Source organism: Balaenoptera physalus (genome assembly GCF_965194825.1).
Source record: "Balaenoptera physalus genome assembly, chromosome: 17".
Taxonomy (NCBI): domain Eukaryota; kingdom Metazoa; phylum Chordata; class Mammalia; order Artiodactyla; family Balaenopteridae; genus Balaenoptera; species Balaenoptera physalus.
In genome coordinates this window covers 81,367,010-81,392,189 of record NC_138895.1, presented here as the reverse complement: position 1 = coordinate 81,392,189, position 25,180 = coordinate 81,367,010, and the positions used below count along the sequence as shown (strand labels likewise).

The 25,180-nt window shown below is 48.1% G+C and overlaps 1 protein-coding gene across 1 annotated transcript in view; it reads left to right on the top strand.

The window, feature by feature from the left end:
* The window catches only part of COL22A1 (collagen type XXII alpha 1 chain), a 243,258-nt gene that overhangs the window by 175,143 nt on the left and 42,935 nt on the right, over positions 1-25,180 (top strand). The window contains exons 39-46 of the mRNA XM_082433767.1: positions 2,033-2,068; positions 2,973-3,026; positions 4,279-4,323; positions 8,686-8,733; positions 14,367-14,480; positions 14,864-14,917; positions 22,647-22,700; positions 24,302-24,355. Coding sequence (XP_082289893.1) covers positions 2,033-2,068; positions 2,973-3,026; positions 4,279-4,323; positions 8,686-8,733; positions 14,367-14,480; positions 14,864-14,917; positions 22,647-22,700; positions 24,302-24,355 — 459 coding nt within the window. The remainder of the gene's footprint in view (positions 1-2,032; positions 2,069-2,972; positions 3,027-4,278; positions 4,324-8,685; positions 8,734-14,366; positions 14,481-14,863; positions 14,918-22,646; positions 22,701-24,301; positions 24,356-25,180) is intronic.

Below are 25,180 nucleotides of genomic sequence, written 5' to 3'. Positions count from 1 at the left end.
CCCGCGCACCGTGATGAAGAGTAGCCCCCACTTGCTGCAACTAGAGAAAGCCCTCACACAGAAACGAAGACCCAACACAGCCATAAATAAATAAATAAATAAATAAATAACATACAGCAGTGTTAAATAAAAAAAAAAAAGTATACTAGCAAGATAGCATGGGAATGCCTGTTCTGGGCCAGGCACCGGTCTGGTTCTCTACTTAGAGGATCTTCTTCTGTTTCTGATCACACAAGGCAAGGTGATCACCTAGCTTTGTATTTGTGTTGAGTCTGAAGCTCAGAGAAACTAAGTAACATGCTCAAGGTCAAACGACTAATAATTGATAAAGCTGAGATTTGAAATGAAGACCTTTTTGAGGACAAAAATCCATGCTTCACATGTAGATTTCATATTAAATGATGGAAGAGAGGAATTCGGAGCTTAGTCTAGTGGACAAGTCAAATGCTTGAGGTGGATCATGGAGTTTAATTTGGAAACAAAAGGTGCCTCTAAAATCTGACAGCATTCCCCAGGCCAGTAATAAACTGTCCCTAAGCCCTTTCCTTGAAGAATAAGTGTGCAGTCTCAGTAAGGAACTACTTTGAAAGGAACGAAACTTGGATGTGTATATATTGGTCCACGTGTGTACCATTGACCTACAGCTTGACAGAGCAGTGAGAGCTAATGAAGGGAGAATGACCTGTGAGTCAGGTAGACCCCAGGTAGGATTTTGAGTCCATTGTCTTACCTGCTCCACTTGCCTGCTCGGCTTAGGCCTCTGGAGATTTCCCCTACTTCCTTTAGTGCTCAATTCTGCACTTAAAAGGATGCTTACTTTATTTTATCAGGCAGTTCTGGGACATATTTGGTGGGCAGGCTTTTAGGTCCCCTGGTCTGTCATACTGCCAGAAACCTATGCCTCTGAGTGAAGTCTCTTCTCCCTCTTGGGATGTCTCAGAAGTTCTCATGGGCACTGCTGCAGGGGTGCACAGGTGCACGGGACCGAGAACAGGCGGTAGGACTCAACCCACCTGGCGAGTGACTCCTGATGTGGCTTGGGCTGGTTCTTTGTCTCTCCTGGGCCTTAGTTTGATCGTCAGTGAAAAGGATGATAACACAGGATTTTCCAGTTCTCCTCATACCGCAAAACGTTCATTTTAGCAGAGTGCCGTGTGCTGTGTTCTGCTGTGTCCTGACCACGCCCGGGGCCGTGCTGAGCGCTGGCGAGAGCGTGCCAAGCGCCCCCAAGACAGCACGCGGTCCTTTCAGTAGAGGACAGACGGGCCCCGAAGCGATGACGGCACTAGGCCACACGTCTGAGACGGGATGCACCCAGGGGCTGGGGACCACTTCTAACAAGCCTCCTGGGAGAAGCCAGGGAAGGTTTCCAAGGGTGCTGACATCTAAACTGAGAACCAGCGTATGGCAAGAATATGTCCAGGCAGAAAAGCAGGGCAGAGTCTTCTCAGGGCTGAGGGACAGTTCTGCTCACTGCAGGACCTGAAAGTTGACACTAATGCCTCAAGCAAGGGACGCATCTTCAGTGCAACATGGGAAGGCAGATTCTAGGCTGGTCAGACTTGCAGGATGGCAGACCCGTGTGTGTGTGTGTGCACGCACACCCACCTGTAGGCGTGAGGAGGGACACCACTGCAACATCAGCCAAGCAGGCCACTCCGGGGATTCTGGCTGTGGATGTACCCGCCCCCGCAAGGCCTGTGCTGCCCGAGCAGGAAGGGGGCGCAGCACGAGAACGCTGGGTTGCTGGCTCCACTCCACACCGGAGCTAGAGATGGGCTCAAGTGTCAGACATGCAGTGGGTGCCAGGATGGGGTGGCACTAGTTCAGGGGCAAATGGAGAAGGTTCCAGGAAGATTCCCACGTGCAACGAGAGTGGTGGTGTGAGAGGGTGAGACACTATGTCTTAAAGATGGGGGAAGTCAGCTTCTCCTTTCAGGACAGTTAAAGACCTAGCTTAGAAATAAACACCACAGCATGTTTAAATAAACATTTCACTTCTCATTAGCTTATTTGTTTGTTTGTTTCTTAGGGCCCCTCTGGACCACCAGGAGAAAAAGGGCCTCAGGTACAGTATGATTTAAATAAAGGTCTGGGTTTTGATGGGAGAAATTATGCAATCAAAGCAATTTCAAATTGCAGGGACGAGAAAATAAAATAGTTTCAAAAAATCTTTAATGTTAAACAGTGCAGACTCTCCAAGATATAAGCACTGACCTATGGAATGGTGGAGTAGGAGGGGGTGGGGCGTTGTCCGGTGCAGTGAGCACGGGTGATTGTTGGGCAGACTGACGCCGCCTTTGCTTTCTGCTATCTCTGCTTCCCAGAAGGACAGCCGTGGTTTAACAAATTTAATCAAATTGCCAGAGGAACTAATTTTGAATCCTGGCTTCACACCCCCGGCCACATAGCCCTGAGCGAGTGAGGGCTCTCTCTTAATCTGTAAGATGGGTGGAAGACACAGGAAAATTCCTACAGGAAGTGAGATCCATCTTGAGAGATGATTTGTGCTGATTCCTGATACTGTCTAGGAATTTTCAGCAGAATGGGAATGACTTTCCAATAACAAATAGTAACGGTCACCTGAGTGCTGGGCTCTGAGCTGGGCCTGTCATAGGGCGATCTACCCAGCCGGCCGGCACCCGGGACTGGCTATCCACACGGCACCCGGGGTGAGCTTAGGCCCGTCTCACTGCAGGAGCTGCCTTGTCCGCTCAAGAAAGGGGCCTGCGAGGGGGGCCTGGGCAGTCAGGCTCACGGGGAAGATTTTCCGAGCATCCTTTCTGTATTTAATGCATCCACCTCCACGAGCGCAGTGAAACGCGTAAGCTCTGAGCAGGCGGTTCTCGGGCACCCACGTTCCATCAGCGTCCTCAGAGCACCGGGCCTTTTATACAAGGAGAACCGACCCCAGGAAAGGGGGGCCTTATTTTGCTTAAACTGTGGGCGGGATGTCTTTTCTTTTTTTTCAGGGGTCTCAAGGCCCACCTGGATTCCCCGGTCCCCAGGGACCAGCTGGCCAAGACGTAAGTAAAGGCAAAGGGTGCCGGCTCTGTCTCCCGACCCCTTCTCCAGCCTCTCCCGGCCTCCCTTGACCAGGATGCCCCCATGGGAGCTGGTCATCTTCACTAGCCCCCCCCTCCCCCATGAACATTTTTAACGTTTTTTGCTCCTCTATTCCCTGTGCCCTGTAAGCTTGCATTGTCTAGTTTCACTTCTTTTGCTTTTGTGTGATGCTTTCAGAAACTTGTAAGCTCCTGGTTATCCCACACAATGCCTCCTGTTGTTCTGTCAGTTTTCTTCTGTACCCAGCTGGTCAGTTCTGCTCCAATCAGGCATCATCTTGTCCATGGACTTGTTCCTCACTCATCCGTGTAATGGCTTGCTCCCTTCAAGGGAATTCTACAGACTTACCTAATACTCTTTGAGGCTGTATCTCTTCCCACTTTGTGACAGTGATAATCGTCTCTTATCTCTGTGATCTGACTTTCGTTCAGATAGATCTGAGCTCCAAGAAGGTAGGAACCATGTGTCTTATGCACCTCTAGGTCCTTGATGCCTAACAGGGTGACAGGCACATAGATGTTACTCGATACAGACTTACTGACCAAATGGATAAAAGACAACCATGAGTTCTTGGAGCAGAGGTCTAGCACCATTAACCAGTAGTGCTAGATTTATTGCTTAGACCTGCATCTTTCCATGTCTATAGTTTTGGTTCACTATAAGCAGGAACAATAAATCACCCTCCCCTTCCCTTCCTTGGGTTCTGTTTCAGAGAAGAAAATTACCCTCTAATTCCTGTCTCCAAATACTTGAATTTATTGTATCTGCTCCAGTCTCAATATTACATCCTTAAAGTCAGTTCAGTAGAAGAGCCTTCCTCTTTTTCAAAGCTGGTCCTTCCGCCTCTGTTTGGAAAAGGATGGCAGAAATTTAAGATAGGGGTGTGGGTGTGTGTGTGTACACGTGCACACACACGTACACACTTTGCATGCATGAGTGGTTTTCGGTTTTGTGTTTTGGAAAGGAGTTATAGGAGAGGTAGTTTACTGTTTTGAACATTTGTCACAGTTGAATATTTCCTGAGACGCTTCGGGTATTCAGCTGAGATTGGAAACCATGAATTTTCATTGGTGCCAGTCTTACGGTTGGGTGATTTTTTTTTTTCTACTGAGTTACACTTGGCAGATTGTAGAGGCTGGGGGAGAGGGTGTGCAGGGCAGATCGGGATTGTGTGCTTAGCAGAACTAATGTTTTCCTTCTCTCTGCTCTTAGGGTGTACCTGGAAACCCAGGAGAAAGGGGGCCTCCTGGCAAACCAGTATGTCATCTAACTGTTCTGGATGAATCTTGATCATCAGTCAGGGGTTCGGGCAGAATAAAATGCAACTCATATGGTTCGAGAGACTTTAAGAAGGGGCTTTTTACCAAGCTGTGGGCAGAGGGAACTAAGCAGAGATGCTGTGCCACCCAGAGATAAAGCACAGAGGGAAGCCAGTACCACCTTGTGCTTCTCCTCAGAGCCAAGAGAAAGCGAGGCTGGTGGGGAAGATGGGGGCTGTCATTGTGGGTTCAAAGCCACTGCCAGGAAGCCTGGCCAGAGGCAAGGAGGGAGCAGTGCCTCCGCCCCCCACTCCAGTTTCCTAATGTGCCTCCTGTTGGTCCAGCTCACCCGAGAGCCGGCAGGCAGGTGAGTCCCCCCGACACATCCCCAGGGTGCAGCCTCCTGGGCCTGGAGCAGGACAGAGAAGGATGAATGGTGATGTGGGGGTGAGCAAACGCACAAGAGCCGCATTCACGGCAAGTTCCTCACTGGCCCGTGTCCTGCCCTTGTGTTCAGTAACGTCAGTACCTCCTGGCTTCCCCCTTTTAGGAGTAGAAGAAACTTTATTTCCTCTCGCACAGCGAGAGCAGGTTGAGCAGAAATGGACAGTCCTGAGCGTCTGGTCCTGGGCTGTGTATCCGCACTCTAGCCCAAGGCTCCTGCAGGCTTCCTTCATGGGCTGTATATTCACCTTCTGGCGAACCCCCTCCCAATTAAGTTACCAATGCCAGAGAAGCCCCAAAGCCTTAGCCAATTAACCAGGCCACGAGTGGGCCCTCCAGGGAAGGAGCAGTGAAGATGAGCAGGTCTGGGTGAGTGGGGCAACAGCTGTGAAGATGCAGGAGAAATTAGTCCATCGAAAGATACTACCCAAGATGGAAGAACCAGTGGCAGCTGCAATCTCAGGCCTCAGGGCTGGTGTCAGACACCAGTAAGCTCCCCTGGGCAGGAGCTGCCCCTCAGGATGGGTCGGAGAGGCCATCTTTCTCCTCTGTGAGCCTGACCTGCTACAAGTGTCAGGCAGGGACCCGAGGCCTGGAGGCCCCTGAGGGCGTGGACCTCTGTCCCTGACGAATCCGGGCTGCTGGGCACAGCAGAGATCTGGAGGGGCACCTGGTCTGCCTAGAGGGTCCAGGAACTTTCACGGAAGCCCTGCCAGTGGGATGAGTGAAGAGTCTTGCTGGAGGTTAGAGGGGGGGCTTATTCACTAGCTCCTCCTCCTCCATGGAGTCACATTTTCAGCAGCCAAATAAACCTCACAGAAGCCACCCCGGTACCCAGGTGCAAGTCCCAGGTGAAGTGGGTGAAAGAGTACGGTTCCGGCCAGAGGCTGAAGGGGGTTCAGATGACCTCTCCCAAATCCAGACCTTGACACGTCTGCAGAGAAAATTACGTCAGCAGAGTCCAGCTGACAAGGTGGACTGACTGTGATGTCCACGGCTGGTCAGCGGCAGAGCAGAGGGACTGAGAGAGGATGGGTCTCTTTTTGACTGCCTTTAAATTCACCGAACACCCCCGCCCCAGGTGGTCCCAGGTACCGCTGGGTAGCTGTCGGTCTCTGTGATCTCGCTCATCAGATGAGTCATGTTTTCAGGGGTCCCCAAGACTCCCCTCTGGTTCAGTGACTCACCAGAAGGACTCCCAGAACTCGGGAAAGCTGTTAGGCTCACGGTGATTGATGGTTTATTACAGGGAAGGATACAGATTAAGAGCAGCGCAGGGAGGAGACGCACAGGGCAGGGTCCCTGAGAGACGAGGCTCGGGATTCCAGATGTCCCCTCCCAGCACTCGGTGTTCCCAGCAGTCGTGTGTGATCAGAGGGCACGTGGGTGACCACGCGGTGTTGCCACTGAGGGACGCTCAGGCAAACCTTGGTGTCCAGGCCTTGTAGGTGTGGTGCGCCTCCCAGGCTGGTCTTGGTTACTCCACCATCTCCAGCCCTCCCACGTGGCCCAAGGACCCCACCATAGATCACATGGTTAGCATAAGTTATCTGCATGGCCCAAGACCCTAGGTCAACAAAGGCACTCTTACCAGGCAGGGCATTGCAAGGACTTAGAAGTTATCTCCCAGGAGCCAGCCGGGGCCGGCCCTTTGGAATGTGCAGGCTTTGGACAACCCAGGCCTGCTGAGCTAAGCCTTTCCTACAGCCATCATCCCTCGGCGGGTGGAGAGCGGGGCCTGCAGTGTTTCTCCAGCGCTGCACCCCCAGAATCCCTGTCCTGGGAATCCCTCTGTCTAGCCTTGGGTTCTCTGGAAGCAGAGCCTCTGGTGAGGATTCTTGTGCCAACTGATTGAGGCGAAACCTGCCAGGATTGAAGAAAGCAGGGCGTGGTGGGGAAAAGGCAGTCAAAGTTGTGGGCTCAGCTGGAATCTAGGCTCATTCTGATCCTACGGGGAGCAAGCAACGCCGCAGAGCTGGCCCGTCTTGAGTCAGGAGGCCGCACTTACTCACCTCCATGTCAGCTCATCATTGACTGTGTAACGTCTCTGTGCGACCTTCCAGCCAGCGTCCCGGCGGCTGGTGGTTGGGCACACCAGGAGGGAAGGAGGGTCTAAGCAGGGCACAGACTATGTCTCCTATATCCCAGCACTTCCCACTCCTGTTCTCTTATCCCATCAACAACCAATTCCTCCAGAGCGAACATGGCAATCTCTGATGCGTCCTGTGTCCACCTTCAGAAGGCCACCACCCCACAACGGCCTTGCTCCTGTGTATTCAGACCTATCTTGTGAGACCCACAGAAATGGGCCACAACAGGACATTAACTGAATTATCCCCAAGGCCACGCTGTACCTAGACAGAAAACTCACTCCTTGTTCTCTCTCCTTTTCTAACTGATGCCCAGCCATGCTGTCTAATAGAGCTCATTCTAACTCTACAAGGGGCTCAAATGACAGCAGAAAAATATTCCAAAGAGTACAAGGCCAGCAGTGTGAAAATGTCCCAATTTGAACAATAGGAATCTTAGGTTATTAACTTCCCAGGGGAAAATACAAGGCATCAAAATAAAACCCCTCTCCCCCTTTTAAAGCTTTAATTAACGTGGCACAAGTTGGCCTTCCTCCTGAGGGTCGGTCTCAGGAAACTAAGGACGTTCTTGGCTTTGTTCAGCAGATGCAACCCACGTGAGCTCTCCCTGCGGGCTAGTAGTTCCTTCAAAACCTCCAAATCTGAGTCATTCCAACCCCAATCTCTCTCGGGTGTCCTCTTGAAATAGACCAGAGCATTGATAGAATACTTGAGCATTTCAACTCAGAAAACACAGGCATACGCCCAGCCACTGCCAAGATTATCCTATGCAAACGTATATGATGCTACTGTCACATGGCTTTCTGTAGCCACAGGATGTGGCAGAAACCCCATGGGGCCAGGGAGAGGGTGTGGTAACCAGGGAAATTGTCTCATTGAGAGGCTAGACTGGATTCGTAATTCATAAACCCAAAGTCAAACTTAATCAGAAGGAATCAGCCACCACAAGTCCGATTGTGGCCACAGAGGAAAATCTGTAGAAAATCTAGAGGAAAATCTGCCACCTTCCCTCTGGAGAGTGGATTCTCTGGTACTCCTTTTCCACTGCAAAATTTAGAAGTTTGCAAAGTAGCACACCAGTCTCCCAATTCTTTCCTAAGAATCCCTTCCTCACTTTGGTGTCTGCCTTTGAGCTTCCGTTTCCTTCCCAGCTTCATGTCCCTTGAACCCCAGTGTGAACCCCGCCTCTGCTCCACTTGGGCTCCGGGCTGACCACGATCATCACATGCCATGTTCCAACTCACCATGGGTTTGAATGTGAAGTCAGTGACCCACAGACTCCTACACACCTTCAGAGGCTTCATAATTACTCCCGATTTCTGAAATCTCCTTCCTGAAGTTAGACTTCCAACTCATAATGACGAATGAGGTTTAAAATGCTATTTCACCTACGAAAGCTGAGGAAATTGCTTTAAAATCATGCTAGATTGTGAATGACTGATAGCGACTGCTACTACCCATCTGGGGAGTAAAGGGCCGTCCGCCCCTTTGTCTTCCACAGTACCCATAGGACCTATTGGTTTTGATGGAAGTGGGGAGGAGAGGCCACCAGGAGAAGAGAAAAGGCCAGAAGAAGGAGACCGGGGACCAGAAAGGCTGATGTCAGTCAGACTCAGGACTGACAGCCCGTGCACTTGGGCTGCCAAGTCTTTCTATGGCTCCGGAGTGTGGGGCGTAGGCAGGGCGCCTGGCATCCTGTGCCTGGCGCAGCTTCGTCCTGTGTTACAGCTTACATTTTGAAGGCTGCGTGCTGCCTAAAGAAGCATGGAGTATGCAGTGTGCATGCATGTGTGTATGTCTGTATTTATTGATTTTTATTTTGACAGGGCCTCTCTCCACTACTGTCTCCAGGGGACATAAATCTCTTGGTTAAGGTAAGAGCATAAAATAAATGTGCATGCGTTTTGAAAATGGTGATGGGGGGATTAGAGATCTCAATAATACGTGCTTTTCTTTTTGTCTGAACAACTATGTTATAGTATTAACAATGATAGCAACATTTGCTGAGAACTCGCTGTGTGCCAGCAGTGTGCTGAAATCCGCTGTCCAGTATGGCAGCCACTGGCCACGTGTGTCAATTTAAATGTAAGTTAATTAAAATTAAATGCAATTAGCAATTGCGGTCCTTGGTCACACTAGCCACATTCCAGGTACTTACTCGCCACCCGTGGCTGGTGGCTATCTTATTGGACAGTGAGATCCATCACCACAGGAAATCCTCCCAGGCAGTGCTATGCGAAATGCTTCCCGCGTGTCTCTTGTTTTATATCCACGATCGCTCTCTGATGTTGGTACTATTTATGTTCTTGTTTTGCTTGCTAGAAACCTGAGTCACTGTGAGGGTCAGTGACTTTATGGGACTAGAGTCCACGCCTCACTGATTCCAGAGGCTGACCTCTGACCCCACACAGGAGTGCATCCTGGAGTTCTGAGAGGACGCATGGGCAGAGTCAGGCCGGGTGGGGTTTCTCCTGGTGCGAGGTCCAGAGTGCAGGTGCAGGGAGGTGGAGACGGCTGCCGGGCCCTCAGCCAGGCTGAGCAGATTGGAGCGCTGGCTGCGCTCCTGGTCCGAACCGCGCGCGCCTTCTCCACGCGCGGCAGAAGACGCGAGTTCAGCACAGCTGTGCCGAGATAGGGCACGGAAAGCTGGATGCCCAGGAGCCTGGCCAGGGACCTCGGCTCCTACAAAGAAGAACTGGGGAAGGCTGTGAGCAAGACAGAGGCAGGATAAGATTTGTGTTTCAGGAAGAGCAGTCCTGCGGCCGTGCGTGTGGAGGACCCTTTGCTGCCTCTGTTCCAAGCTTTTGTCTTAACTTCGGGTGAAGCTTGGCCTTGGATTTTGTGTGTGACCACCCTCTCCCTCACTTCCTGTATTCTAAAAACCACTTGGGAGGTGTCGGAAAATACCTGGTTTTTGCATGAGAGCGAGGGAGGAGAACAAAAGGGAAAAGAAATCCTTCTCAGAAGCCTGGGCCTTTTCATCTCTTTATACATTGAGATGCCTTGATGGAAAATTATACATTTTATTGGAAAATGAGTAGTAATAGAGCAATCTTTCCTGATTTTCATTGACAAGAGGGAATTTTGTTTTGTTTTTTTTTTTTACAACAAGGACGTGGCAAGAATTCATTATCTATTGATTCCAGCCTTGTTTGTTACAGGCATTTACGTTCTCGATCATTTTTTCCTAACTGCGTCCCGCTGGAAGGCCCGGGGTTTGCATCGACCCCTGTCTTCCCCACCCCACAGCCCCACCAAGGATTTCAACCTCAAGGTGTCCCAGTCCTGATGGCAGTGATAATAGGGGTGAATGCCGCATGGGTTAATGCTTTACGGCTACAGCATTAAGACAGGTATTTAGTCAAATCGATACTTCTTACCTGCTAAAGGATGCAGCTGTGTTCCTCAGAGCAGCCAGGAGCCGCAGAGAGAATGTGAGCACCTACATTCAGGGCAGCACCTGAGACTCCCAGGCCCTACAGAGCTGTTCTTTGCCTGGAAACCCTGTGGACAAGAGCCTGGGCTCTGTGGGCTTGCCCAGGTCTGTGAAGTCAGCTATCCTAGCTCCCTGTTTTATAATCACCTGCTGCCATCTTGATGATGATCTGGTCCAGGTGGGCCGGTGGCAGGACCCTCTCTTGCTAAGAAGGTATCTTTTATTATAGAAAATTTGCCTCATTCTGCTAGTTGGAAAACTGCCTGGTTAGAAAGTTTGTCTTCTAAGAGTTCCTGTTTAATGAACTTCCATAGTTGGATCTGTGCCCGGGGAGGTCATCCTCAGGGCCTCTCCATTAGATGATTCCCTGGGATAAATATTATTTCATCCTATCCTCACCAGCAACCCAGCGAGTGGGTACTATTATGTGCTGCATTTTACGGAGCAGGAGGTTGGGCACAGAGGGGTCAGTCACTTGTTCAAGGCAACAGAGCTGGATGGCGGCAGAGCGAAGACTCAAACCCAGTGTGACCAATTCCACGTCCTTGTACTCTTAACCCCTCTGCTCTCCGACTTCCTCTTTGCATGCGTCCGAGCCTCCTGACAGCTACCTGACGAAGGACAGGCTGGTAGTGAGTTTCTTGCCTGTCACCTAGAGGTTTGAAATGTAGGCTCCACAACCCTGTGGCAGGAATATGCAGTGAAGATTCAGGAATCCAGCAAGGACTCGCATGAGATGATCTGGAGGTGATTCCTATGCCTGGCAGAGACTACAGCATTCCTCCAGTTGTACACATTTGATTGAGCACTTGCTTGATATGCTGTCCCACACCAAATACAGTGACACAGCCCGCCGGGTTTGCTGAAAATGTCTCAGGAAAAAGGAAGGGGATGGAGGTGAGAGGGAGTCTGTATTTACAGATTGGAACCCTGCAACGTGCTAGATGCTTCACATGTGTTATTTCAGTTTCACATCCCTCTCCTAAGGTAGGAGAGCGATCCTTGTTAACAGATAATGGAAATAGACTCAAAGGGACTAAGTGACTTGCCTGAGATGACTCAGTTAAGTGGAAAAGTTGGGAGTCAGTATTGATGATCAGGGGCATCTGATCTGCCAGTGGGACAAAGCAACAGATTTCGGGAGGAAAATAACAGCTGAAACCCCAGTGACACAGGTAGCAGCTGGAATCCCTGTGCCGTCACTGTGTGCCAGGCATGGCATCGGGCATTTTCCATTCATTATCTCATGTATTTCTCCCCAGACTCTGAGGTTCTCATCTCACAGATAAGAGACTGAGGCTCGGAGAGGTGAAGCCGTGATCCCAAGTGGGCAGAGGCTTTGGTGTGGTCTGGGCAAGCCCGTCTAGCCGGAAGCAGAACCCTGGCTAGTGAAGGGGAGGGAGAAATTTCCCCCTATAATCCCTCTCGAGTTCTTGTGGCCAGACTAATAATAAAATTGACACACGACATTAACAGAAGAAAAATAAATACATTTTAATTTGTGCACATGGAGGTCTCATAGAAATGGGACCTAAGATGTGGCCAAAACAGGCAGCTTTTATACTTTTTGGGTAAAGAAGCAATACATTTGTGAGGAATTGACAGGGCAAAGAAACTTAGGCTTTGGGTCCTAAATTAGTGAAGAATCTAAACAGAGCTTGGACTTAGGGTAGTAAATTTAAAAAGGTTTGTTTATACAGGCTTCTCTGCCTTGAAATCCCTGTTTCTGGGGATAAAGTTTCTTCTGCCTCCAAATGCAGGGAAGGTACTTTTCACATTAGAGGTTTATTTCTTGCTTTCAGGGAGACAGACAGAAGGGCCAGTGTCCCTCTTGCACTGACCATTTCTTACATATCTTTAGTTCAAAATTATATGCTATTGAGACATTTTGGGGCAGCCCACCCTGGGCCCCAGCACTAGTGTCAAGGCATTTCCAGTAGCCCAGGTCAGCAGGGGCTGGGAGCCCCAGGAGCACAGGAGCCAAAGTGAGCATTGTTAGGACCGCAGGTGGGGGGCTGGTCTTGCCCTGTGCTCACTAGATTCCAGGACCTGGAATTCCTTGTACAGTGGAAGGGGCTGCTGGGGGCTGCTCTGGTCATCAGGGAACAATCCTACACAGAATGTGCGACTAAGACACACCCAGGCTGAGTTACCCATGCCACAAATGGAAAAGAAATTGGAAAGTAGTGACATTTTGTATTGCTCAGATACAATTTCTTTATGCTGTGGATCCCACTGCGAAGAATGGTTCCGAATCACTCTTGCACCCACCAAGTCCAAAAAATCTCATCCTTTGTTGCCATGTTTGATGGCTGTATCTCATTTTAACGAACTATAGAGAAGGTCTAGGAATAGATGAGATAGATGAGTTCCTCCCAAGTCTGCCACTCTTCCAAACAACAGCAACTGGAAACAGTATCCTTCAGCTTCTCTCATCTGCCATCTCTTCATGTAGCCCAACATTTGGTACTCCTCATCCTCCAAAAACATTCAACCAGCATCTGAAACCACCACTAAAGGAAGATGACACTGGGTGCCAGAAGGTCAGTGGCCAGTTGGTTGGTGGTTGGTCAGGTCGGCTGGTTCCCTCATTTATGGAACTCATGCTCTGCGGAAGGTTATTTGCTACAAAGTGGACATCCAAAGATAAAGCAACTCTACCTCTGTTCTCGGAGAGCTAACGCTTTTTTGCTTGGTGGGGAGGGCTTGGAGCTATAAACAGATCTCCTCAATAGTGAGACAGGTGCTTCCATAGCAGGGATTCCTGGGTCCGTGGGAGCAGGAACATATCCCCAGTGTGAAGCCATCAGGAAGGCTTCCTGGAGTAGGACACTTGTAAAGAATCTTCAAATGTTGGGTAGGAGTAAGTACCTAAAAGGAAGGTGGACTGCTCAGAGTTGCTTTTTTGATGACGAAAGCCCTTCCATCCTGAATTAGAGACCGATTTGAATGCCAAGCCACCTGAAGCATCACCTCATTGAATATGAACAAGTCTTTGCCGATCTCTCCAGTGGAGCATCCCAGAAGCCCTAGTTAATGCGTGCGTTTGTGTCAGTTGGTACATGGAACCATGAGCCCTTCAAGACGTGTGCTTGCTGTGGTCTCAAAGCAGAAAAGCACAGTGCCTGACAGCAAGGGAGCTGCTGGGTAGATATATGAATTCATAACAGCCAAAAGCACTGGGGATGATCTGCCACTCTTCTGAGAGACCTCTTTGTTTTATCTCATTTAACCCTTAGAGCAGGAGAGAATAGGGGAGGAAGAGAGTGAGGGTTAGGGAGAAGGGCGTGGAAGGAGCAACTCAAGACCCTGGGGTGTGACGTGGACGAGAGTGTGGTCAAGCCTGTGAGTTTTATTCGGTGTTCACTGTGCTCCAAAATGTAAGCTCTGGGGAGGACGCAGACAAGCTAGAGAACCTGTTCTCTGGGCCGAGAACTTTACATTCACGCCAGGGACAGCACTTACCTGCCTCAAAGGAGTGGAGCAAAGCTCCATGCTGGGGAACCGTTATTAAATGCCTACTTTGAACAAAGAATAATGCCAGGCATGGTGAGATTTGGTGTGTGTCACAGCAAGAGAGTCCCAAGGGTGGGTGCCTGTTGCTTTCTTTTTTTTTTTTTGCTGCTTTGTTCAGAAACCTCTTGGGCAAACCCACCAGACAGAGAATGCAGTTCCCAGCTCTGTCTTGTCTCTGGTCTTAGGGACAGAGCATGCTATCTTTAACAGTACTAAATGTTTGCCTTAAATCTGTACTGTGAATGTTTTTAGACGCTCACAGACATTGGTACATCTTCGCTTTCGACATCTTCATCTTGGGCTACATTTCAGCAGTCTGGTCAGAAGTAGGGAGAAATGCGGTAATAATCCAGATATATCAGATGTATCAGTGCTGAAATCTAATTTAAGACCAAGAGAGAAAAATGCAAAGTTTGACACAAGCTATGTGGGTAGTGACTCAATCCACCTGTTTCCTTTTCATCATTTGCTGGCTTCTTCCTGTCTGGAAAGGTAGGAGCCATGGGCCACCTTTTGTTTTATAAGTAACTGTACTGTTTTTGCTCTTTTTCTCAGGATGTGTGCAGTGACTGTCCCCCAGGTCCCCCAGGCCTCCCTGGTCTGCCAGGTTTTAAAGGGGACAAAGGTCTCCCGGGAAAGCCAGGGAGAGAAGGCACAGAAGGCAAAAAGGTAAGGAGAAAAGGGGAAACTTAGTTTTTGTCACTGTAATGGAATACATCACCTGGGAGACCTCAGCACCGCGTCTCGGGGACACAAGGGGGGATTCTACGCAAGGGCAAAGAAGCGGGAGGTAGGGCCATGGGGGCCCTTGGGGACTGGCTCTCATACCAGCTGCCACACTGGTGGTGGGTGACGGCCATGAATGCACAGCTGCCCACCTACACCCTTTGCTCAGACACGCAGTAGGGTGGGCAGGGGACAGGGAAGCCGGTGGGAAGTCAGTGAGTGCATGTGTAAGAGGATGGCTTGCCCATGGCTCTGGGCATGGGCTCCAGACACTCATTCTTGCTGTTTTGTTTTGTTTTGTTTTTTCCCTGTTATTCCTGCTGCAGGGAGATGCTGGGCCCAGAGGCCTCCCAGGGCCCCCAGGAAAAGATGGACCACAGGTCAGTGAGCTTTCATAAAAATCATGTGCGTTTATTCTCATCTCACTGGTGAACCGATGTTTGAGGAAGGGTGACGTCCAGTGGAAAGGAGCAATGATTTTAAAATCAGAAAATCCAAGTTCAGGTTTTCTCCTTAGCACTGACTGTCTCAGTGACCATGGGAAGGGGCCCTTGAACTTGTTGAGTCTCAGATTGCTCATAGACAACTACTTGAGTGGCTGAAAGTATAGATGAGCTACCAGATACGAATGTGTAGTGCTGGTTAAGACATGAGCTTTCGGGTCAGACAGCTCCCACCCCTGAGTTGAGTCTCACCCCTGAGTTGAGTCTTTGGAGCTGTGTGACCTTAGGCAAAATTCTTGACCTCTCTGGGCCTCAATTTCTCCACCCACTAACGATGTGAATAAAAACAACTTCAGAGAGAGGGAAGAGTTGCACAATATCATACATAAAAAGAACTTGGCACTCAATAAAAATATTAGGAAGGAGCTCTACAAACGCAAGTGAGTATCATTAACTCTCACATGAATGACAAGACAGCCATCTAAAACGGGCAGGACAGCTTGTAGTTTCACAAAGCCAGGGAGACTGGCCTGGGAGGAAGGAGCTGGGATCACAGCTGTAGAACAGGCTGCAAAGCTCTAGCTGCCAGAACAAGTGTCTGGGCTGTGGCTGTTTGGGCTCTGGGTGGTGACAGTATTTACCTCTAAGGGGAAGAGAGTGTGTGAGTGCAGCGTACAGGCAGGGAGCGGGTGAGCTCTGACCTTTCCAGCCTTATTCCACTTCCCCTGACATCGATGCTGCCCTGGGGGCTCTCTCCGACCCCCTTGTCACCTCTGTGCTGCTGGAAACTCTACGCCCTGCTCTGCCCCAGCATTCAGGGACACGTGTCACTGTGTCTCTTCTTGTGGCCTGGCTGGGACACGGTGTGGCTCATCTGATGGGGGATGCAGCAGGAAATTGTCAGTAGGAGAGAGACCACAGGAGCAAGCCCTTTGGGGTTGGAATCCAGTCTCAGCAGTGACCTTGGGCTAGCTTCTTACCTCTCTGCCCTTCCCTTTCCTCCTGGTACCCTAGGGAGTGTGAGAGCAGAGACCTTACAGGCTCTGGCCCTGACGGCCGCTCATGAGATGACCCCACCAGAGCCTGTCCCATTGTAAGCCCTCTGTCACTCTTAGCCCTCATGCTCTGTCAGCCCCTGGGCCAGGATTGGGGTGAGGACCTGGGTGGAAAACGTAAGGGGAGGCCAAAATCCTCCGTAACCAAGATAAATGAGACTCTAATGCGGTATTATGAAATGTTTAAAATGAGTGCAGTAGATACATAAGGAACAAAATATCAAAATGTTAAATAAAGACGAGACCCAGGGCTTCCCTGGTGGCACAGTGGTTAAGAATCCACCTGCCAGTGCAGAGGACACGGGTTCAAGCCTTGGGCCGGGAAGATCCCACATGCTGCAGAGCAACTAAGCCTGTGCGCCACAACTACTGAAGCCCATGTGCCACAACTACTGAAGCCTGGGTGTCTAGAGCCCGTGCTCCATAACAAGAGAAGCCACCGCAATGAGAAGCCCGCGCACTGCAACAAAGAGTAGCCCCTGCTCGCCGCAACTAGAGAAAGCCTGCGCACAGCAACGAAGACCCAATGTAGCCAAAAATAAATAAATAAATTTATATATTAAAAGAAAGATGAGACCCAACCTACACATGAATCCCTCACTTTCCTTGCCTTCCCCTAATCCTTGCCCCTTTGGAGCCCTGTATTTATTTACATGTTCATATTTTGTTCATCTTGGATTATTTTGCATTAATTTTGACTTATAAAAATATAGCCCTAAAATATTCTTTATCTTGGATCCTGAGGTTTCCCGGGGCCCCTTACATTTTGCCCCCCAGGTGAGTGCTCACTTTCCTCACCCTAGGCACAGCCCTGGAAAATGGGGTTGGAGGTATTATTATTACCATTAAAAGGCAAGGAAGCAAACAGAAATATGGTGGTGTGACAACAAAGCCAGGGGCCTGTGGGGTATCAGGATGGAAAACAGCCAGATCTCCCAGGCCCTGGCTGGCAGGTTAGACATCTAGTTGTTATCCAGAGACACTGAAGTTTTAGAGGGTTTTGACAAACCTAAGACTCCTGCTTCAGGGACTATAGATGTCAGGTCTCAGTCTGCCCGGGGGCAGCGTTAGGTTAAGAGACACCAGCACAACCTAGCATCCTCTGCGCTATTTGCTGAGGATTACCCTTCTTTTCTGGGGTCATAAACAGTGGCTAACCTCGTCGCCTGGAGGATTCTGTGGTGGGTAGTTTCAGCTGGTCCTCACTATGCAGCCCTTGTTGTCATCTTGCCACTGCTGGGTGCTGCCTCTGCCATGGAATGACCAGAGAAACAAAAGCCAATCAATTAAACAGACAGGAGTTCCCTCCACCGAGTAGGAACTGTTTTCTCTATCAGCCCAGCTGCTCCTGAAGTGTTGGTGTCTTGGGACAAGTGCTCTGCCTTTGTTCTTTTATAATTCCCTTCACGGGAGGGTTGGTTCCTTTACAGAGTCAGAGAAAGCCAAAGAAAGCTTCCACCCAGAAAAAGGACAGAAATTAGTGCTGCCTCTGAAAGACGGGGTGTTTTTTTTCCCCCCTTGGAAGTCCATGGTGACTGTGAGAAATTCTCAGGGTCCACACTACAGAATGAGCTACTCCCAGGAACTGCAGGAGACAGTGTACCTGGTGTGTTAAGGGCCAAGAGCCAGTTTACCCGCTTTACAATATTGTCTCCTGCGATGGTGAGCGTCGTCCTAGGAAGTAGAGATGTTGTTCCACTTCACAGAGTAGGAAACTAAGATTGAGCAAGATTAAATGCCAGTATTACAAAACTAGTAGGTGGTATAACCAAGGTGAATCCCTGCTCGTCCAGCTCCAGGACCCGCACTAGTTAGTATGCCATTATACCCCCAGTAATGCTACCACCACCGGCAGCACCAAGGACAGCTCCCCACGGGGGAGCCTAGCTTCTACCTACACTGTCTCCGGTACAGCCCCTGTCATAGCTTCCCCCTGCCACCACCTACTGCTGGGAAGCTGAGTTGCAGAGGATTTACATACCTCATCTGAGGACTCACAGGCTTGCCCTGGTTCTTGGCTTCAAATTCAAGCCTGTCTCTGTGCTCTTCATCCCACGCCACTCTCCAGAAAACAGAACAGAGAGGATTGCTTCATTTCCTTTCTGTTGAGCCTCAGTTATCAAACAGGATCTCTGCCAGACCTGCGGACACCAGGATGAATTTGTAAATTGAAAATGCTGCCCACAGTGGAGCATTTCTGGTCATTGTTAGCGTCCTTCTGTAACCGCAGGCCCTGGGTGTTCACTGGTCACGTGCGTCGTCAAGAAGCTTTGATTTGCTTCATTGCGTGCGATGGTGATCCAGCGTCTGGGAAATCAGCCTCCCCAGGATCTTTCTCGCAGATTTGCAGCTGCTCTCTTCGGCTGCTGGGTCCGGGGGGTTTAATGACACCGTCAAATCCAGAGCTTCACTGTAGAGCTTTCGAACTGCCTAAGACACTGACTCTAAGGGGTAGGGTCTGGAGATACAGTGGCTGTTGTTACGATTACAGCCCATGTAGAGGAAGAAGGAGCAAGACGGTAATCAGAACATGATTTTCTGGAAACGCGGTTTTCTGCAGAGTCAGATGCAATAGCGCCTTCCAGTTTGGAAGTGCCGCTTATTCTATCCTTTGTGAAAAACGTGGCTTTCTTCTCGTCCGCGTGTCCACCAATCATGTAATGGGAACTGCAGGGATTGGAGATGCTAAGTGAGCAGAAGCCGCCCACCCCCATCCCCCCACTGCCTTGGAGGTTCTGGACGATTCTGGGAGCAGGGATAATACCTCCTCTGCTGTTACTAGAGCTGCCAGAAAAGGCCCTGGAATCCCATGCTTCCCAGAAGGCGACCCAGAGCCATTTAGTCCCTGCTGTCTTCAGGAGAGGTCTCTTTTCACCCACAGCTGCCTCAATCCTGAAAGATTCTCACCACGCACGCCCTTAAACAGCTCCCTTCCGAGTCAGGAGGAAGAGGTAGGTCAGAAATGGGCCATGCCTTCTAAGGCCTGATGTGTTGGAGAAGAAAGATCTACAAGGTCATGACTCTTAGAAAAATCAGACTGGGGCCGAGGCCACCGAGAGCAGTGAGAGGTCAGGGGTTCTCCAACCCAGTTCTGCCTCTTAGTAGCTGAGTGAATTGCGCTTACTAATGGTAAGACTTGGGCAACTTGGACTCTTCTGAACCTGGGGTCCCTCATCTGTAAAAGAACTACGTGGCTCATCTCACAGAGAGGGTGTGACCATTAAAACAAGGAAACATCTACAAAGCACCAACCAGGCATGGTGCCCAGCATGTAGGAAATGTGAGATGGTGTAACTGTGTGAGGTCCTCATAATTGTTCCTCCATCTGAGTTAATAACAACTATAACAAATTTCCAGGAGAAGAGTTAAATGATTTTAAGGAAAATAATGCCGTGGGGCAGAGGTCACCTGTGAAGGCCACCTGCAGCGGGAGGTGGAATTTTAGTTGCATTGGAAAGTTAGGCAGTGCTTTGCCAGGCATTCTTGGGGAAGAGTTTTCTAGGCAGAGAAACAGCAGGCAAAATTTCAGGGACAGGGCTTATTCTGAGAGTAGCAGAGACTTACTAATTTGAGAAAGTTTAGGCCCTGCTCTCAACAGTTTGTAAACTCCTGGAGAGAATTACCTGTTTGAGGGATTCACAAAAGCCAGCATCCTTAGAGCAGCCTCTGCTAGGAACATAACCTCTAAATAATTGTTACATTACGCACTTAACAAATGATGGTGTTGAGGAACTATAATTAAAAACTAAACAGAATCTTCTCCCAAACCAGAAAACCTGTCCACAAAGAAAAGAAGGGAAATAATTTTATTTTTGTACAAGCATTAAGCCAGAGTACTATAAGGCATCACTGGCAATTTTGCTAAGAGATTGTAAAGACAAAGAAATCTCACCCTTTTCTATGGCCAAGCAGCTATGACCCATGATGTGTGCGTCCTCAGGATGAGCAATAGCTAGTTCTAGTGTAAGAGGACCAAGTAGCACCATTTGTCATGTTCATCCTAACTCACCCGGTGATCGGAGTGATCTTCTGCTTTAGTGAATTAGTTTTGTACAAAAGAAAATCAAACTTCTCTTTGCAGCTTGGAACAAGGGACCGCGAAGTTAGACTCCTACTTTCCTTTAGAACCTGGGAGATGGGGCTTTATTTTCCTTGTTGATTACATTTCAAAGAGATGTTCCCAGGTCCTTGAGAAAGACTTTCCTGGGTCCTAGAGCTGGCAAAAGGCTTATTCAGCTTTGAAAAGGACTTACATACATTTCAGAGAGACAGAGAAAGAACTCACAGTGTCAAGTTTTCTGAAGTAAATGCTCTAATAAAAGGGGTTGTGGTGGGAGTTTCTTCTCTTCTTTTCAACAGAAAATGAAGCCCTTCCATTGGACCCTCAATAAACACGTACTGAAGAGAGCTGAGCTAGCAAAGTAGTAAACTCGCAATGTCCCTGGAATGTAAACTCCAGGTGGGCAGGTGGTTTTTTTGGTTTTGTTTTGTTTCTAATCTGTTTTTTTGATTGCTGTATTCTCGGTGCATAGAAAGGTTCCCAGAACATGGTCAGCAAGGTCAGTCGGGCTTCTAGACTATAAATCTAGTGTTCTTGACATTATAAAACCAATGGGACAAGGCAACACGACCTAGGAAAATAACCAGGAAAGTAACTTGGTCAGGAGGAGGCAGTTTGGATACAGACAGATCTGGATTAGATGCCAAATCTTGTTTCTTATTACCTGTGTGACCTCAGGCAAATCACTTCACCTCTCTGGTCTCCAGATTTCTTATCTCTACGCTCTGGTAATAACCCCTACCTCACTGAGTAGTTTTCCTGGCTAAATTAGATAATGTAGACATATTAAATACTGTTTTGCATCAGCTCAGGATATACGCAAAGAAATGCATGAAGTGGGATCTCATGTGGACGCCCTGGAAGAGCACCGGCAGAGTAGAGGCTCTGTAAATGTCAGTCCTCTTTCCTGGAAGAAAGTGAGTCAGGCTTGGGGGTGGCTGTGTTTGCTTTGATCCCCAGCTGCGGCGGAGAAGGAGACAAGGACAACTGTGGAGATCCTTGAGCTGCTGCCATTTAGTTGCTGTGAGATGAGGGTTGAAACCATTCTAAGCCCAGACTGAGGACTGGAAATTGAAAGGAAACCATTTACTTTTAAGGCAGTCGTCCTAAATGTCGGAGAAGCGGTGTGCTATTCTGTCACTTCTTTTCACTGAGGTTATAAAGTGGCCTGCAGACAGTGCTGGCTTTATAGATTTTAAAACAGTAGATAGACATAATTACATGCAAAAATGTTGGAACAAATGCTCTTCCCCTCTGAACCTATTTTGTTTTTCCTCTACACAAAAGCATTTGGCACTTTACAGGCATTAGATCACCTAACCCTCCCAATATACCCAAGGGAGGCAGCCAGGGTGTTATTAGGTAGTTATTGTCATCAATGAACTGCTGCTGTGGTACAACAGTCTGGATAGGAAGATGACTGGGCGTGATGTTCCAGTGAGAGAGTTGTAGGGTTCTGGACCTGGACCCTCGTAGATTGACCTGCCCCCTCGCATCCTTCATTTACTGAATGAATAAACAGAGCAAAGAAGGGACATGATCTTCTGAAAGATGCAAAGATAAGAGAGGACAGGCCTGGAAACACAGCCAAGATTGACTAATTGCCAACGACTTCTTTTACTGCATAATACATTCTTCTAAAGGAACTGAAATGTTTTTGTTTAATAATATTGTACTGGAATATACTTGTTAACATACTAAACACAGGGCCAAAGAGGTGACAGTTAAGAGAGATTGGAACCTTTGAATGTTACTTTCAGGATTAGTTTGTAAAACTATATTTTTGGTAGGTCGCAGGCTATGTCTTGATGAGCATGATAATGAAGATGATGGTGATGTGAGGGAGGAGGAGGAGGAGAATGTTAGAGGTGCCAGGAGTGAATGTTGCAGTGACGGTGGTGATGATGATGATTGATATGAGGAGAGGATAGTGGTTGTGATGGTGATGATGTCATAATGACAGCAACAGTGATGGTGACAGTGGTGATGATGGTGATAACAATCATAGTGATAATTGCGATGAGAATGACGATAGCTGATGTTTATTGAGAGCTAACACTGAACCCATCGCTAGTCTACTTGGTAGATTTCAGTTCATGTAATCCTCACAACAACCCCATGAGTCTGCTGTTATCATTCTCGTTTTAGAAGTAGGAAACAGAGAGTTGAAACAACTTGCCCAACGACACACAATTAGTAAATGACAAAGCCAGGATTCAAATACAAAATAGTAAAAAATAATAATTATATTTATTGCACTCTTACTATATCCTGAGCTCTATGCTAAGTGTTTTCCATGTATTATTTGATTTTATCCTCCCAACATTTCATGAGGGGGCAATCATTACTCTATTTTGTAGATTAAAAAAACTACAACTCGGAGTTTAAATGACCTGCTCAAGGTCCCACAGCTAGTTTGGGCCTACAGCACAAACTTGATAAGAAATTGATGAAGAATGAGAGAATGAATGCATTGCAAAATTTTTCTTTTGCAACGTAACGCTAGCAAAATTTCCAGTAATTTTCTTTTTTTTTTTTTTTTTCTCCTAAGGGAAATAAAGGAGAACGTGGTGCAGATGGTGAGACTGGACAGAAAGGTGATCAGGTAAAAACTTATTTTGCAGTGAAACATTCGCCCTGAAGAAACATCACTATTTTTCCTAGGTAACTGTCATTCCACTGTTTCTGCAGTCATTTCTTGTCTCTTCTTTGCCTTCGGTAGGATTTTCTTCTACATCATGTTTCCATGGTTTCCACATGGGTTCATTGCCACACTCCCCTTCCCCAATTATCCAAGGAGCCTACCTTTTCTTCTCTTTAAAAACACATATTTTAAAATTTTGTACTCGTTTACTTTTAGTACTTCTTGCTCACTGAACTGGTAGTCATTCATTACAAAATGCAAAACGCCCCCTCCTTTCTTCCTGCCCACCCACCACTTCTGTTGTATGACTCTCACTGTGTGAGCTAAAATGCTTCATAGACACCCCTTCTCTGCTCAGGGCCCATCCAGCCCTGCTGGGCCACTGCTCCGAGTGCACTGTAAGAGTGTTCCCGTGTGGATCTGAACGCTGTCTCCCATTCGTCTCCTATCCAGGGCTACCAGCTCGCCCTGCACTCTCAAGTCCTCAGCCTCGAACAGCCTTTAAGCCATTTAAACTGGCTATTCTGCTTGTGCCTTGCTGCTGTCACTCTTCTCCCTCTTTTCCTGTTTTCTCTCCCTCCTGCCCTTCCCCTTTCCTTCTAAGTCTTCTGTCCGTCTCTCGGTCGGTACTCATCATAAACCAGCTCCGTGCCAGGCCCCGCACCAGACTCTGCGATACAGGATGAGTGATGGGCAGATCCCTAACCTCGCAGGGCTTTTCATTCAGCGACAGGGTGAGGCATGTGAGCAACGAATCCAGAGGCGGTGAGATAAGAGCTATACTGAAGGTCTGAATGACATACTCAGCGAAAATTCCACTTGTATCTTGAAAGACAAGATTTTTTTGGATTATTCTTATGAGTTGTGAACGGCAGTGATCTCTGCACCGAATGTTACAGTTTGTGTTTTCCTGTGGAAGGAGGTGAAGGAGGAGGGCAGGGAGATCATTTCTTTCGTGGTAGTTTGTTTGGTTTGATAACATTGCTGTACTAAATAAATGCTGATGCAATACACTTCGCAGCATAACCGGTTTAGCTCATTCTATAATACACATGGACTCCTTGCCACATGGGGACATGAATCTCTTTCTTAAAATAACTGTAATACTGTCATAGATGCCATAATTCAGCTAATCTAGCTATTTCCACTGTGGGTCTAAATTGTGTGTATATGTATTTATTTGTTTTTAAATTTTTATTATGGGATACTTCAAACATACATGAAAATAAGAGCATATAATAAAAATTACCCCATTGTATTTATCACCTGGTCATAATATCTTCCAGCTATTTGGCCACTCTTGTTTTCATCTATATCCTTCTTCCTTCACATTATTTTGAAGCAAATCCAGTTACAGGATAGATTTGTTTTTGTAAATATTATTAGATACTCCCTCAACCACCTATTTATATATATATACATATGTTCATATATGTATATCTATAGCCAGAATTTTTATCTGAGTTAGAAGATGGATTCTAGCTTGTTGTCTGAAATTCGGTAGTTGCACGAAGTGCAACTTTTTGGGAATCCTTTAAAATAATTGCCTTGTGTTTTCCTAGGGTCATCCAGGAGTTCCAGGTTTCATGGGGCCCCCAGGGAACCCTGGGCCACCGGTAAGTAATTACTTTGAATCTCCTCCTCTTCTGGCCTTGTCATTTGTGCATACTTCCCTACTCCCTGGAGGTGGTATCACATGGACAGACCTCTTATTTTAAAGAGTGGGCTGACACCTGAAAGGTGTCTGGGGTGAAGTGAAAGTGCAGGTCGCGGCGGCGTCTGGGGTGAGCTCAGAGGGGCTTGGCTACGTTGAGGGACAGTGTAGTCAGAATGCTCTTGGGACAGGGGCCATTGGCAGGGATGCACAGGCTCCACGTAGCATTTTTCATCCAGCTCGGGTTGGGGGAAGCCTGGGATAATTCCAAGGTTAGGCTCTTAAGTAAGAAATGCATTATAGAAGCAACTTTCCCTCTTCCGTAGGAAACTGTCCCATGGTGAGAGGCTCAGGGAATCACAGAGTGTCGTGCAAACCCAGACTTTCTTGGATTTACTGTAATCGATAACAATAATAATAACTGCAAGTTATTACTATGTATTATTACTGTTTTCGACAGTTCATTCGTTCTCATTCTAAGGCACTTGTTATCGGTCTAGCTATAGCAACAGCCTTTACTATCATCCCATTTATTCCCATTGACCCTCCTCCCCCTCCAAACAGATGTTCTCCTTGCTCTTCCGGTAGCTGTGGTGCTAACATTGACTGATGCTCTTCTTGGCAAACTTACCTCCCTTTGGTCTAGGTTGCTTGTCTGTCTCCAGCTGATCCGTGAGTTTATTCAGCATCATGCAGGTGTTTGTTGAGCCTCCACTTTGTGCCGTGGCTTGGACTGTTACTTTCCTTTGGGAATGGATGCTGAGTCAGCTGCCCATTCAGGTTTAGG